General features: G+C 40.7%; 1 protein-coding gene across 1 annotated transcript in view; it reads right to left on the bottom strand.

Moving 5' to 3' along the window:
• Positions 1–2,195: 2,195 nt before the first annotated feature.
• Positions 2,196–16,228, bottom strand: part of KIAA1549 (KIAA1549 ortholog) — a gene marked incomplete at its 5' end in the record, with an annotated part of 41,956 nt that continues 27,923 nt past the window's right edge. Inside the window, 3 exons of the mRNA XM_021711745.1 lie at positions 2,196–3,244; positions 5,107–5,252; positions 11,093–11,250. Of these exons, the coding sequence (XP_021567420.1) occupies positions 2,990–3,244; positions 5,107–5,252; positions 11,093–11,250 (559 nt within the window). The remainder of the gene's footprint in view (positions 3,245–5,106; positions 5,253–11,092; positions 11,251–16,228) is intronic.

The following is a 16,228-nucleotide window of genomic DNA, read 5'->3' as shown; positions in this document are numbered from 1 at the left end:
ACACAAGATTGCCTCCGATTCTCACCACTAGATATCCTGGGAGGTGGGCAGGGGAGGCCTGTTCTAGTTTGGCTGATGGGGAGAATGAGGTTCAGAGAAGGAACCCGATACAGTGAGTTCGTGACAAAGTAGACTCTGCAGAAAATCATTTCTCCAAATATTCTAACTCAAGTTCATAGTATGTGTTACCACTAGAGCTTTTAAAATAGGAAAAAAGAATAGACAACATTTCACTGTTCATTTTAGAGTGCCTCAATAAGTGGACTCCAAAGCCACTCATGAACAACACGAGGGCCTTTCTTTTCAATAGATCACATTAATCAAGTGTCTGAAGACCCACCGGAGTCAGTGCTTCCCACCCCAGCTAGTCTATTCTGAATTGGGTGACTAGTAAAACTGTTACGGCAGATGTTTAGAGGAAACAAGAGCAAACTGAGTGTGCTTTATAACCAACAACAGAGGCTGGTAATCCCATGGGGCCTGCTCATACCACACCACAGCCACCAGTTGTTTATTATACATCATCTTTGGTCTTGACATCTGTTTCAATGTTTAACGGTTCTAAGAATAAAAACACAAGTAGAATCCATTTATGGTGGTTTGAAAGGCATCCAAATTGCTGTTGCAGTCAACCCCCTTGGAAACAGAGACCCCTCTCTGCAGCGTACATAGGAGATAACCATTCTTAGTACATCTATGTGCAAGCACTTATGATACTGAGCGGCTGGGGAGAGAAGGGGCATTCATTCCATTTGCTGTCACACAATCTGAGCTCACTGTCAGGTGTTCATAATAAATTTCTGCCCGGATATTTGAAATTCTTAATACCATATTCAGGAAACCTGACATTTTGAAATGACACACAAAGCAATCTCTCCACTTTAGGGAGAGTCTGGGATTTAACCAAGACCAAGAGGTAAGAAATTGACCCTGGGGGGGCCTTCCCTCCCGCACTCTTTGGTGCCTCTAAGGACTACCTGACAGGACACTGCCAGTCCTTATTTAACATCCTTGAAACTTATTCTTCTGCAACTCTTCTCTGTCAGAGGCGTACAGATGAAAAATGGCTACATTTAACTCCCTAGAACCAGCGTGCCCTGTATTGTATGACTCTACATTTGCATGACAGGTTCAGTTGATGAAGTGCTGAAACGTGACTCTGCAACTCCATAATTACAGTCTGGAAACCTGTCTTAGCTGTTTCAGGGTTCTTGAAATTTGACACAGATACACAGGTTTTGATGAGTTAGAGTCCTAAATTCTACCCATTTATCGGGAATTTAATTAAAGGTAAAGTCATGCATGCATAATGGTGTTTTGCTCAGCGGTGATTTGGTATATGATGGGGGTCCCATAAGATGACAATATCGTATTTTTACTGTACCTTTTCTATGTTTAGATACACAGATACTTACCATTGTGCTATAGCTTCCCAAAGTATTCAGTACAGAACCATGCTGTACAGGTTTGTAGCCTAGGAGCAATAGGCTACAAAACATCACCTAGGTGTATAGTAGGCTATACCATCTAGGGTTGTGTAAATGCATCTATGATATTCACACAGTGACAACATTGCCTGACGACTCATTTCTCAGAACATATCCCCATCGTTAAGTGACATGTGACTGCATTAGTTGATCTAATAAAAAGAGGTTCATAGTGGAAATCTTGTTCTAAGCCTGCTTTTCTTCTGAGTTTCACTCAGGTACAAGAAAACAGAATGGCCCTTGTCGCTATTTCCCTTACTCTAATCTGGGAAGTGGAACGATCCCCTTTCTCAGACCCAAAGTGCACAAGATAGTTCTAACTGTCACCCAACAGAGTAACAGCACAATAGAATCAGAAATGGGAAGCAACTCTTTTCTCTTGTGATCTCAAGACTCTTCTTTACATTCTTGATTCATTACGGAGAGACTGAGCTGAACTCAATTTCATTTCCAGGTCCTGAACACAGGGAAGGTGATGACTAGGGACGCATTCATAACAATTTTGGGGTCCTGGGAATTTTTATAAATCATTTTTGCTTACATAAGCTTTCTCATTCAAACATAATTCGTGAGCAACTCACTAGCAAGGCCCAGTTAGGACCTCTTGAAAGCCTCATTCCACAGGACAGGCCTTAATGGCAGGTACTGAATGAGACGCTACCAGGCGTTGCACGTGCCCAATTAATAAAAAGCAAATACCATTAAGAATGTAAATCTAAACCCTGATATGTATTTTGAATAACCAAATAAATATTAAGCTCCTCCCCCTACCCTTGGGAGGGTTTCTATGTTTTTTCTAGAACAAAATGAAACCTTCAACATATTCTTCCACTGAAAAGGCCAGTTGCGTTTCAGACATAAAGGTGAAGGCCCTCAGGCTGTAGCACCAGAAGGAGGAGGAAGAATGCAGGTGATGGCTTCGCTTGGAGTCACCAGGCTCTACAACCTACCATTTGGTTTCTCACTAGTACCTTTTGAAAATTCCCAAACAGTCTTAGTATTCTTGTTAGTATTACTATTAAAATAAGTTCCTATGGAGTAAAAGAGGAAAATCAAGCTGTTAATAAAATGTCTTCAAATCTCTTTTCTCAGAAAACAAAGCAGCAGGTTCATCGTACACATCAGTCTGAATCCCACGGAAACACTTGATTTCTTTAATCCCTATATCCATCTACACATTTTAAACTTTTGCCTTTAAAAAGGAGACTAACGTAGTAGTTTTGTTAGCTTACATTTGTTTTTGTGAAGTGTTGCTGGCTTTTGGCCAGAGAGTACACACATTTTGACTGAACCCAAGTAGTCACAAAATTGCCAACCCGGGAAAAGTTATCATGAGCCATCATGTGACTTATGGCATCTTCAAGAATTGCAACTTGCTCTCTTACTTGGGCAGCTTGCCCAGGAAATGCTTGTTCTTCTCCCCAGCACCCACTCAGTTGATTTTCTTTTGGTCTTGCTTCCACGGGAAGCGGATACTTGGCAAATCTGCAAGGCAAGATGGATCAGCTGTGGAAGTTCTGCACGGCGCTCTGCTTCTGGGAGAGCCGGAGCAGCTCCTCACGGATTGCTTTGATGAGGGAGGCTGAGGAGTGGCTGGGCTGGAGGTCTTCTGTGGAGCTGGTGGGGTAGCCTAGCCCAGGGCCCTGCAGCCCCCGGTGGGTGAGGTTTCCGGGAGGAGCCGAGGGTTCCCTGCCTGAAGTCCTTGGCACCTGAAACAGCGGTGAAGAAGAATATTCTTGATGTCCGAGCATGTGTGTCTGAAAAACATGGCAAACATTACTGTACTTCCCATGTAAGAGCACACAGGAAAATCAAATTCAAACTGGCACTGGGAATGCTCCCAGGAATCCCTTCACCCATCTCCCATCCACCAACTCAGCCCTCCACCAGGGCCTCCACTGCCCATACTCCATGGAAGGTGGGGGGTGGGGGGTGAGCCCCAGTGGGGCTGGGGTTCCTGGCCCATGGGGGAGAAAAGGAGAAAGGGAGGCTAGAGTAGCCCATGGAGGTGAAAGGTCAGATGGGATACCAGAGAGCCGAAAGAGGTAGGCAGATCTTGCCCCTGACTGGAGCCCAGGGAGGGTATGCACGTGAGCATACGCTGCAATCACAGAGCTGGAACATGACTACAAAACCATTTTCCACTTATCTGATTGTCCTCTGTCTTCTGTCTGTGTGTCTATCGAGGGCTTTGGAAAGCCTGGTCTTTAACAAGTTATTCACACTAAAGCAGACAATAGTTCGGCTGATATTTGCAGCATATAGATCAATTTGGTGTTAGTTTAATAAGAACTATTATACTTTTCAGTGATTTATTTTCATGTTTTTTCCAGTGGGAGAAAGTCTCTCTTTGCATTTCCATGTAAGAGTACTAAAACTGTGTACTAAAAACTACACTAAGGGCAGGCAAGTTATCAGGGAGGCAAACATGGCATTCCAGCCCTGGGTTATTTCTATGTTTTGCTTCTCCAGATAGTGATCCAAAGTGAGCATTATTGGGCATGACAGGAAAACGCAAACACCTCATGAAGGTAAACTGGGCTCCATGCAGACAAAAAAAGAAAAGAAGAGAAAAGAAAAGAAAACTGGCAGCAAACTTAAAGTGGATACCTGAAACTGTAAATATAATAATGTCTCTTTTAGGGGAAATATCATATTCAAAAGTTAATTTCCTTTCACTGAGTAAAAGCAGCCAGCCATGAAAGGAATTTAGTGTGTCTGCTGGAAAGGCACAGAAATGATAAGGATAAAACAAAGGTAATCTTCTGGTTTGTATTTTCAACTTTCATTAATTTATCCCCCCAGGATAGAAAATTCTTGAGAAAAGCAAATGAAAGCACTTGTAGAAATAATCTGTGCCCATATTGAATGAGTGATTAGAGCCTCGGAAAGATAATCTGTGCCTTAAAATGCTTCAAACTGTGTGCTTATTGCAAAACTGTCCACTCGTGGTGGTCATAATGCAAATGCCATTAATCAACCCACAATGAAACATAAATGGTATGTGAGATCGTCAGTATTTATACAGCTATTACACCAAAGGTGAAGCCCAGATTGTAGTCATCCACAGGTTCAAATTCATTACTTAAAGCCGTAAATCTGTCTCAAGAAAAAGTAGGTTCTTTCCAAAGGTAGATGCTAAAATCATCAAGCAAAAGCACAGCAAGGGGGAAAAGTGAGGGAGATTAAAGCTTTTTAAAATGTAGTTTAAGCTGGGAATGGTGGCTCATGCCTATAATCCCAGAACTTTGAGAGGCCGGGGTGGAAGGACTGCTTGGGCCCAGGAGTTCAAGATCAGCCTGGGCAACATAGTGAGACCTCGTGTCTACAAAAAATAAAAAACAAAATGAAAATTAGCAGGGCATGGCAGCATGTGCCTGTAGTCCCAGCTACTCAGGAGGCGGAGGCGGAAGGATCACCTCAGTCCAGGAGGTTGAGGCTGCAGTGAGCTGAGATCATGTCATTGCACTCCAGCCTGGACAACAGAGATCCTGACTCAAAACAAACAAACAAAAACATTAAAATGTAGGTTTCAAAAGGGGATCCCCCACAGCAGAAGCAACTAAGCTAAGTGCTTATGTGTAAATTTCAAATAACGACACAAACACAAGATACTCACAGCCTCTCTCCGACCCGCCTCGTCCTCCCCGTATGAAGGCCAGCCTGGCCCCCCATACTGGCTGCTTCTGCTGGGTTGGATTTCCACTGGCTGTGCTCCAATTCTGCTAGCAATGCCCACCTGCGTCAGGTGCTGGATCTGGGAACCTGGAAGAAACATGGTGAAGTGGCCTGGTCAGTATGTATAAAAGAATGAGGATGTCAAGGAAGATGTCTTCAGCTCTGATCATGGCACTTTCTCAAGGACAAGGGACGATAAGCACTGTTCAAACATGGCACTGATTTTATGTTCAGAAATGGCATTTCCTAAGGAAAACAGACCACAAGTTTCTTGGTTCCTGGGCACTTATTTCCTTTTAATACAGAGGCCAATAGGTCATTTTCTCACTAGACAGCAGAACTGGAATAAAGAATACAAGACAGGGCATTTCCATTCATTCTCTAGAGGTTACACACAAGGATGGGCTCATTTATTCAGAAGCAAGGAGTGGAAGGCTTGGAGTCATCATGAAGCTGCGGCCTGTTTCCTTCTAGTGTGTCGCTTTGAGATTCAAGAGGAGTAGGATATACATACGCTTTTTTTCCTTAAAGGTAGGACATATATTTATTTGAATTCAGAATGTTAAAGTACATTTTCATTATACTCATACCGTTTCCATAATTTAGGTATAGCACAATTAAACCCTCTCCCCAGCACCATGTGGTTATGAATGCCAGGCGTTAAACAATATTTTTCTCCCTCATCAACTTCTGGCATATGGAAATATCCGTATACTGCAAACTAAGGGGGAAAAGTGAAATTTAAGCACTATGAAATAAAACATTTACTTCCAAATCTCTTATGATCATCAGCTTTCCCTCAGAATGCTCAGACTAGTACTGCAGAGGCTCTGCACATTCACAGAGGCAAGGGAGGCAGCCTCCTCCATCTTTAAGTCTGCTCCTCTACTAGTTGTCTAATTAACAACCTCCATTAATCAATTACTGCTAAAAAAATAACTCCTCACTCAAAGCATTCTACAAAAAAAGTTACCTGCACACACATGTTTATTGCAGCACTATTCACAATAGCAAAAACATGGAACCAACCATGCAGTCCATTGAAAGTGGACTGGATAAGAAAAAATGTGGTACATATTCATGATGGAATATTACTCAGTTATAAAGAAGGACAAAATTATGGACTTTGCAGCAACTTGGTGGATTTAGAGTCCATCATACTCAGTGATCTATCACAGAAACAAAGAACTGAGCACCACGTGTTCTCACTCATAAGTGGATCCTGAACCTTTATCATAACACTACATGAAAGGGACTGGCAGTAGCCAGTCACTGCAAGGGGCAGGGGCACATAACACTAATAAGGGTAGCTGACCCCAAACCAGGCGAAGTGAGGACCAATGGGAGACACAAACTTCACCTGTACAATGACCATTTATGTACCTAACCCTGAACTGTACCCCACATCTTTAAAATAATAGTAAAAAAGAACTTCTCAGTGACTTTAGTTGGATTTATAATGATAACTAAAGGCCAGGAAAAACTATCTGGGCTCTGGCCAGAACAATACACTCTAAGAAGCACTGGTCCATTTCTGAAAATTCCTAACAATATTGAAAACATCAGGACCACCAGTACTGCTTGCCCACCAGGTATTGTTTGAGCAAATCTTGCAAAGAGCTGTATATGCAGCACCACATTCCCCATCTCTTCCAAAGGCTCAAACGACTGCTAGGGGGAAAAGCATCCCTTTTGTGTTAAACCACACAGTGGCGGCTGAAATCATAATCCGGATATGATCTGGTACCCCGCTTTGTTCACTTAACAATACAGCACAGGCTTCCCCCAGGATTCTACAACTGAGTCCAGCAAGTCTGGGTTTGCATTCCAGCTCAGCCACCCACAAGCCTGGCCCCACGCAACTGAATACCACTCCTGCTGAGCCTCAATTCCTCACTTCTCCAAGGGATCAAAAATCCACCTTGGAGGGTTCTTTAAAGGATTAAAAGAGAAAACAGATCAAGTATCAAACACAGAAGACAACTGGTAAATCTTAAGCTCCTTTTTTTCTGGCCTTTTATGACTACTTTATTTTACTTTTTATAAGACAAAGTCTCGCTATGTTGCCCAGGCTTGTCTTGAACTCCTAGGCTCAAGCAACCCTCCCACCTTGGTCTCCCAAAGTGCTAGGAGCCACTGTGCCCGACCTCTTCATTTTAAATAGCTGCATAATTTACACTTATTACTGGGTATGTATTGGAGCTAACAATTTTTTGCTATTATAAATAATGCTGTGATAAACATCTTGGCACATGTAGTTTTCCCCCAGTATTTTGGATTTAGGGCAGGGTATGGGGTGAAATTGGATTTCCAGAAGTGGAATTATCAAATCAAAGGCTCCATGAGTCCTACTGCTTTCCAAAAGTTTACTTATTCATGCCACCACTGGAAAGAACATAATAGTGATAATAATAACAACAGCTAATATTTACTGAGGGTTTATGCTATGCCAGGCATTTTTCTGAGCACTTCCATCTGCCAGCTTTCTTTCTTTTTTCTTTTTATTTTAATTGACTAATGAATTTTTTGTTTAAAAAATGTGGGGTACAATTCAGGGTCAGGTATACAAATGGTTAATATGCAGGTACCCTTGTTGTCACCTGTCATCTTTCATCAGCCTAACAACCACAGGAGGCACGTAACCCCACTGTACGGATGAAGAAATCAGATGCTGACTTTACCATAACACAATATTACAAACATGATTTCATGATTGAAATCGTGCCTCGTTGTGGTTTTAATTTGCATTTCTTTAATCAATTCAAAACTGGGTCTTTTCCCCATGTTTCCTCTTATATGACCTCCACGCACATATATTTCTTTTCTGAATTCTTTCTTCCCACCCTTTGACCATAGATCTTTACAGGTTTGCCCACGTATCAATTTATACAAGCTAACCTCTATAATGAAAATACTTCTTGGTCATAATCTGTAAATTCCCCATGTACTATTTTATTTTTGTTTCTGGTAATTTTTAGGCATATACATGTTTGATAATTTCTATCATAAAAAAAGTGACTCTTTTAATAGATTGCAACATTTTCCATTACATATTTTTTACATAATTTTATCTCATAACAGAAGTTAAAAAATAACTTCCTTTCAAATGTTTGATAAATATACTTCTATATTCTTCTAGATTTTTAAAGTAAAAATTAGTACATCTGAATTTCTTCTAGTATACATGCTGTGCAGCAAGGTTCAAATAAGCCATAATTAACAGGAGAAACAAGACTTCTTGTATGCAAAGCACCTGTAAAGTACAGAAAATTCTGTAAAACATAAGGGCACATTATTTATTTTGTAGACTAATAGACAAAGCAAAATATAAGAATTTCCCAGAAGAACAAAATGGAAAAATATTCACCAATTGTTGTAAATTTGCAACTGACCTACTTTCTTGATGACATTATAAAAGTGTATATTCTCTAGAAAGTTAGAAAACAACAAAATAAATTAACACATAATGGGTTCTCTCATTAAAACTTCAGTTTTTAAAAAGGAGGGTAAGAAAATAATTGGAGAAAATAAGAATGACTGAGATTTTGTAATTAAGTGCAATAAGATGATAACAAACTTTAAAAATTTTTCAAAATACACAAAGCAGTACACTACATAGAAAGAGCTCAGGGTTTTAAACTATATAGATCTTTTAGGAACCCTGAAAAACATACACAAATAGTATAGCTTTTATGTATCAACTATTCATGAGTTGAAGTTTTGTGAAATGAAGGAGTAAATTGAAATATGGGGGTACAGATTTGAATCTCAGGTAAACTGATGAGGCAGATCACCATCTGCCATATAAGAATCTCTGTTCAGTCAGAGGGGGCACTGCTTATCAACCTCCTTATGGGTCTAGAAAGGGTCTCTAGCTGTGCCCTTATACTTCTGTTGGACTGATTGGGGAAACCAATTGTAAGGTATTTGAAAATTTGGAAATGTACAAAGACCTCAGGACAAATTCCTCATAAATGTCAAGCATCCACTGAACTTGATGCTGCATTCAACAATTAACAAAAAACTCCCAGGAGATTCTAAGACAAATGTACTTTCTTCTGTCTAACTCATTTTCTGCAAATAAGCTCATTCCTAACCTAATTATAATTACTGAGGATACTCAGAAAACATTATTTATTTCTCTTTTGCCTAACCAAAATTTGGAATGCCCTCCTTTTCTCAAACATTTACATGCATCTCAACAATGGACAAAAACTAAGAGCAGTTAGACTGTTAAAATATACTTATAACTAAGTGTCACATGTTCTCACTCATAAGTGGATTTTTTTTTTTTCTTTGAGTTGGAGTCTCACTCTGTCACACAGACTGGAGTGCAATGGCCGCTCCCGGCCACCGCAGCCTCTACCTGCTGGGCTCCAGCCATCCTTCTGCCTCAGCCTTCCAAGTAGCTGGAACTACAGGCGTGCACTACCACATCCCGCTAATTTTTGATTTATTGTAGAGGTGAGGTCTCGCCAGGTTGCCCAGGCGGATCTTGAACCCGCGGGCTCAGGCAATCCACTCACCTCGGCCTCCCAAAGTGCTGGGATTACAGGCTGAGCCACCGAGCCTGGCCCATAAGTGGATTTTGAACAACTATTATAATACTATAAGAAAAGGATTGTCAGTTGTGGGAAATTGCCGGAGGGTAGGAACGGGATTGGCAATAGTGAGATTCTGCCAGGGTGGGGGTGCATACCTCACCAGTAAGGGTACCTACATAATAAACATTTGTATACTTAACCCTGAATTGTACCCCACATCTTTAAAATTAAAAATTCAATTTTTTAAATTGAGTATATGAACAGAAATATAACCTCTAAATTTTAACTGTGTTTGAAAAAAAACTTGCTTCTTACATTGACTATACTAAATATTATACTTTGATAAGTAAACTAAATTATCATATAAACCAAATAAATATATTTTAGAATTTTTTACAAGCAAAATCTATTTTCTCTCTGGCTTCAACATTTTCAGAAATTGAACACGTTAAGCTATGTGCATTTAAGAATGTAAACTGGGAACTTTATTGCCCATGTGGAGATATGCTGGTATAAATCTTCATCTGAATTCCAACAGGTAATTTAAAAAAACTCTTTAAATACTAAAAGTAAGAAAATCTGTATGCAAAGACTTAAAATGCAATAATGATTTGAAAACCACTTCAGAAAACATGATCTTTCACTGTTGAATTATCAAGTAAAAGTTGCCCTGGTTACCCAGGAATGACACTAAGACAGTTATTTTAATCAGGGCTTGAGAGGAATACAAAGGAGCTGGACCCACAGTGGCCACTGGCTTCCTGCAGGTCCTCCATCACTGACTTTGCCCATGTGTGTGGCAGCAGAGAGGGAACAGCAAGATTTGGGCATAGGGAGAGGAAACAATAACAAGAAAGTAAGAAAAAGGAAGAAGATGATATTAACAAAGGTAGAAGGGAAGAACTAAGGGAGGTAGTCCTGCAGCCAGGAGAAAATGATAGCTGTCCCCTCATAGAAGTGACCAAATAAAACAAAAATCTCTCTCCAGTCATTGTCTAGCAACTTTGAGAGTCAATCACTGCAAGCTGGAAAGGCACCTTCTTTAAAACAAACACTTGTGTTCATGCCACATCAAGTGCTCAGAAATAGATCTTTCCATGTACTATAAAGGAGTCAGCAGTGTTTTCTCTGGAAGAAGTGTGCTGTGAATTCCGTGTGAAGGGACTGGATGAGGATGTCAGTGTTGGGATCTCTGCTGCTCACCCCCTTCTGTTTCCCCAACCACACCTCTGCCAGGATCCAAGGGAAAACAGCTCTGACCAGCGGAGAGGCTGCTACATACTAGACCTGGACAGTCTGGAAAGTCTAAGATATAGTCTTCCAATTTAGCTGAAGAGCAAATGTCTTACAGGTCAGACATGCAAGCTAAATAGTCACATGTACCTGTGGTGCCCCCGACAGGTCGAGGCCGGGCCACCGATGGCATCTCCTCAGAGTAGATCCCACGGGCAGCAAATGGGGCTTCGGCTGACGCCTGTGGCTGCTGGGGATCTGAGGGCACCAGCTCCGAAGATTGCAGCAAACCGGGGCCATAACCTGGTCTGGAGGCAAAGCACACCAAAATCAGGACTCCACTGGACCCTGGCTCTGGTATTTTATGAGGCCCACCCTAAAGCCCTGCAGAAACATATGATTGTCTATCTGTTTAATCATCTCCTCTCTCGGAAAGCGAGACATTTCACCTGCTCCCTGAGGGCAGGGACTTTTTCTATTTGTTGATGCCCCATCTGCAGCACTAAGAACAGTGCCTGGAACATAACCAACGATGTCGACAAATCCAGGGCCTGCTTGTTTCTAGCCTCTGACTAACGCTATGGTTCCCACCCTTGGCTGTATGTTAGTATCACCTGGGAGTGTATACTAATCCCGATGCCTATACTGCACCCCAAACAAATCAAGCAGGATCTCTAGAGGTGGGACCCAGACACTGATAATTTTTAAAACTCCACAGATGATGCTGATGTCCATTAAGGCTGAAAAACCGGTGTCCTAAAGCAGTGGTTCTCAAACTCTTCGGTCTTCAGATCCCTTTCAACTCACAAAAATTATTGAAGACTCCCAAGACCTTTTTTCATGTGGATTATATATATCAATATTTACCACATTAGAAATTAAAATGGAAAACAATTTTTAGGACTTATTTTATTTTATTTTATTTATTTTTTTTGAGTTGGAGTCTCACTCGGTCGCCCAGACTAGAGTGCAGTGGCCGCTACCCACCACCGCAGCCTCGACTCGCTGGGCTCCGGCGATCCTTCCGCCTCAGCCTTCCGAGTAGCTGGAATTACAGACGCGCGCTACCACGCCCGGCTAATTATTTTATTTTATTTTATTTTATTTTTTCTTTATTTTCTTTCTTTATTTTTTTTGAGTTGGAGTCTCACTCTGTCGCCCAGACTGGAGTGCAGTGGCCGCTCCTGGCCACCACAGCCTCGACCTGCTGGGCTCCGGCAATCCTTCCACCTCAGCCTTCCGAGTAGCCGGAATTACAGGCATGTGCTACCACGCCTGGTTGATTTTTTGATTTATTGTAGAGATGAGGTCTCGCTGCCCGGGAGGGTCTGGAACCCGCGGGCTCAGGCAATCCACTCACCTCAGCCTCCCAAAGGCACGGGATTACAGGCTGAGCCACCGAGCCCAGCTAGGACTTATTTTAAAAATTCATTTAAAAATAACAATTAAACCATATTAACATAAGATTTTTCATGAAATTAACTACATTTTCTAACTCCCACTCAAAAAATTAGTGAGAAGAGTGACACTCTTCTATTTTGTTCAAATTTCCTTAATAGTAGGCATTTGCCCCAAGATGGGCAACACCTTTGGGTCCCCTCCCACTGTGGGAGCTTCTCTGTCCTCTCAATAAATCCTGCTTTCTCACTTAAAAAAAAAATAGTAGGCACTTGGATCCTTGTATAGTTTGCATTCAATCAGTTGCTGTATGTTAGGAAGAAATTCTGGCTTCAGAATATGCAATTGGAAAAGGAAGTAATATTTTAATAGACTTTTCAGATAACATTCAAAGAATACTTCAGAGATTCTTCTTGATACCACACCAAAACTCAACAAGTGGTAGTTCTTTAGGGGTTAGTTGCAATGTGGACTCAGAGACAACACTGATGAAGTTTTCATACTCTGTGCCATGAAAACTTACGTCTCTATCTTGCACTTTGAATGGATCTTTAATTCATGTGTGACTTCATGACATTTGTAACTGGGAAAACACTAGTTCACTGAGTTCTGTAGACCTTCTTGATATTATTACATCTCATTTTGCAGTATCAAAAAGCCCCATTCATTAATATCATCGGACTCATCCAGAAAAGCTTTTAGGTACTAAGAGACTGTCAAGTTCACAGTGGCAGACAAGTTTCCAAAGTTCTAATTTTCACTTTGAAGCTCAGTTTTATCATTAGCCACAAATACTGTCAGTTGTTTTTCTTGAAGTGACAGGCTCACTTTGTTCACATTCCAGACAGTGTCTGCCAAATACCCAGGTCTGTCAGTTGTTTGTTCAAGTAAAAAGCACAAGCTAGTTGGCTCAGTTCAGTCTCTATTCAAACAATGGGAGCAAGGGCTTTTCCTTCAAAATTCCATATTCAGCAGAAATGCTTTATACATACTTCCTCTTCTGTCGCACAAACTATTAAAGACTCGAGAGTCAAGATTTAATAAAATTAATAATTTTTACTACTTCACCAAGGACATGCTAACATAAAACAACTTTTTTTTTAAACAGTGATTGCATAGCAGTGAAGATTGCAATAACTGCTCACAGTCTGGTGGCACCGCCTTGATGCCTGCTAAGGACCTGCAGCTTCTCCCACCATTGCCTTTGTACGTCCATACAAAATACCAAGACAATGAAAAAAAGGCAAATAACATCTTAATAACATTATGAAGATAGTTTTGACCTCACAGACCCCCTGAAAGGAGGTATGATAACCCCACCTTTAGAATCACTCTTAGCCGGGCTCGGTGGCTCAGCCTGTAATCCCGTGCCTTTGGGAGGCTGAGGTGAGTGGATTGCCTGAGCCCGCGGGTTCGAGACCCGCCTGGGCAGCGAGCAAGACCTCATCTCTACAATAAATCAGAAAATCAGCCAGGCATGGTAGCGCATGCCTGTAATTCCGTCTACTTGGAAGGCTGAGGCGGAAGGATCGCCGGAGCCCAGCAGGTCGAGGCTGCGATGGCCAGGAGCAGCCACTGCACTCCAGTCTGGGCGACAGAGTGAGACCCCAACTAAAAAAAAAAAAAGAATCACTCTTCTAAATAAATTCAAGAATAAAAAGAGAATAGTCTACTATAGTTCTTTGAAAATGACAGTGAACCAGCAATTAATGGACTAAACCAGTTTGGTAAGAATATAGACTGAATTGTATTTATTCTGGAGTTATCTCATAAACTGAAACTCAGACTATTTCTTTATTCTCTTTAAAGAATTGCTGTGGTTTAAATTCACCTTTGAGAGGGATGTCTAACATCTATGATTTTATAGCTCTAAGAGCTTAACATGAAGCACACTCCTCCTTCAAGAACCTCTAGATTGGAGCCTACACCTCCCCTAGCCACAATCTCTGGATCATCCACCCACAAATTATCTCTCACCTTTCACCTCATTCTTCGTACTTTTCCCTCTCCTACCTACATTTGCATCCTGTTTATCCTACATGTGCTCAGATAGTTTGGTGCAATCTAAACACTCTAGAAACCTTAAACTTGGGTGATTATAAACCAGAACACTTTCAAGGGTAAAAGCGATTAATAACTGGGATTAATCTGGGCAAATTGGATCATATGGCCCAATCTCTCACTTCTGCTTTGTATAGTCTGAGCTCACCTTGACACTTTAACTTCTGTTGCTTTTGGACCACAAAGCAGTGCCTGGGTAAAGGGGAGGAGGAGAGGAAGGCTGAGGAAAAACAAAGTAAACTCCTCTGGAAATGTGGAAGAATAAAAAAAAGTAACAGTAAAATTAAATAGGAAGCAGATAACAATCCCACTTATGTGATATCTTGTCATTGAAGGGATAGTTGAGTTTGACTTCTGAGGTTCACCCTGTTTTACAGCAACGCCATCTCTGTAATAAACCAATGCCTACGCATGTGTAGTCTATTGGTCCATTTGTCTAGCCTCACAGCAATACTGTACCATCTTAATCACTTCACAGTAATTTATAACATTTAGAATAGTCCTGAAACCTCATTCTTCTTTCTCAAAGTGTCTTGACTTTTCTTGGACCTTTGCATTTCCATATAAATTAGCATGAAAGTTTCCACATATTAAAAAAAACCAAACTATTGGGATTTCGAATTTGAATAGGACTGCATCAAATCTACAGATCACTTAGGGAGAACTGACATGTTTAAAAATACTGAGCTGTCTAATTCATAAACATCTTTCTTTAGAGGGCTTAAACATCTTTGACTGCATTTATTCTGAGGTGTTTTATATTTCTGAATGCTGCTTTAAGTGGTCTTTGAAAATGTTTTATTTTCTGTTTGTTGCTTATATACAGAAATAAAGCAAGTTTTTGTATATTGGCCTTATATCCAGTTACCTTGCAATTTAGCTGGCTTGCTATTTGGCAATTTTGTTAAATTTCCTTATTTCTAACAACTTATATGTTGATATTTTAAAATATGCTACTACAAAATTATAGCATTTGTGAATAACAATTGTATTAGTTCTTCCTTTGCATTCCTTACTCTTTACACTTTCTTTTCTTGCCTTGTTACACTGGTGAGGCCCCCAGGACAATGACAAACAGAAATAATGCAAGCAATTATCTGTCTTGCTCTTACTCTCAGAGGGGAAAGTCTTAAACATTTCAACATTAAACAATATTTGCCAACATATCTTTTTATCATAATAGAGATTTCACTTCTATTCTCTGTTTGCTAAGATTTTTGCCATGAATGGATGTTGAATTTTGCCATATACTGTATCTACTGAAATGAAAAGATTTTCTTCCTTTATTCTCCTGAAAGTAGTAAAATCTCCTGGTTTTGTAATGCTAAATTATCTCTACATTGCTGGAAAGACTCCAATTTGGTTGTAATGTGATATCCTTGTGTATATACTGCTTGATATGTTCACTGATATTTAATTTCAAATTTTTAATATCCATGTTCATGAGAAATTGGCCCTTAATGTTTGTTTCTTCTCTTGCAATGTCCTTTTCTACCATGTGTTTGTCCCTGGTATCAAGGTGATATGGATCTCATAAGATGAGTTAGAAAGTGTTCTTTTTCTTTTTCTTTTTTTTGAGTTGGAGTCTCACTCTGTCACCCAGGCTGGAGTACAGTACGCTCACAGCCACTACAGCCTCGATCTGCTGGGCTCAGGTGATCCTTCTGCCTCAGCCTTCCAAGTGGCTGGAACTATAGGCATGCTCCACCATGCCCGGCTAATTTTTTTATTTATTGTAGAGACAAGATCTCACCAAGTTGCCCAAGCTGGTCTCGAACCTGTGGGCTCAGGCAATCCTCCCACCTCAGCCTTCCAAAGTGCTAGGAT

This window comes from Carlito syrichta, unplaced genomic scaffold (genome assembly GCF_000164805.1).
Source record: "Carlito syrichta isolate Samal-C Ts95f unplaced genomic scaffold, Tarsius_syrichta-2.0.1 Scaffold302555, whole genome shotgun sequence".
Taxonomy (NCBI): Eukaryota; Metazoa; Chordata; class Mammalia; order Primates; family Tarsiidae; genus Carlito; species Carlito syrichta.
This window is presented reverse-complemented; position numbering and strand designations above follow the sequence as displayed.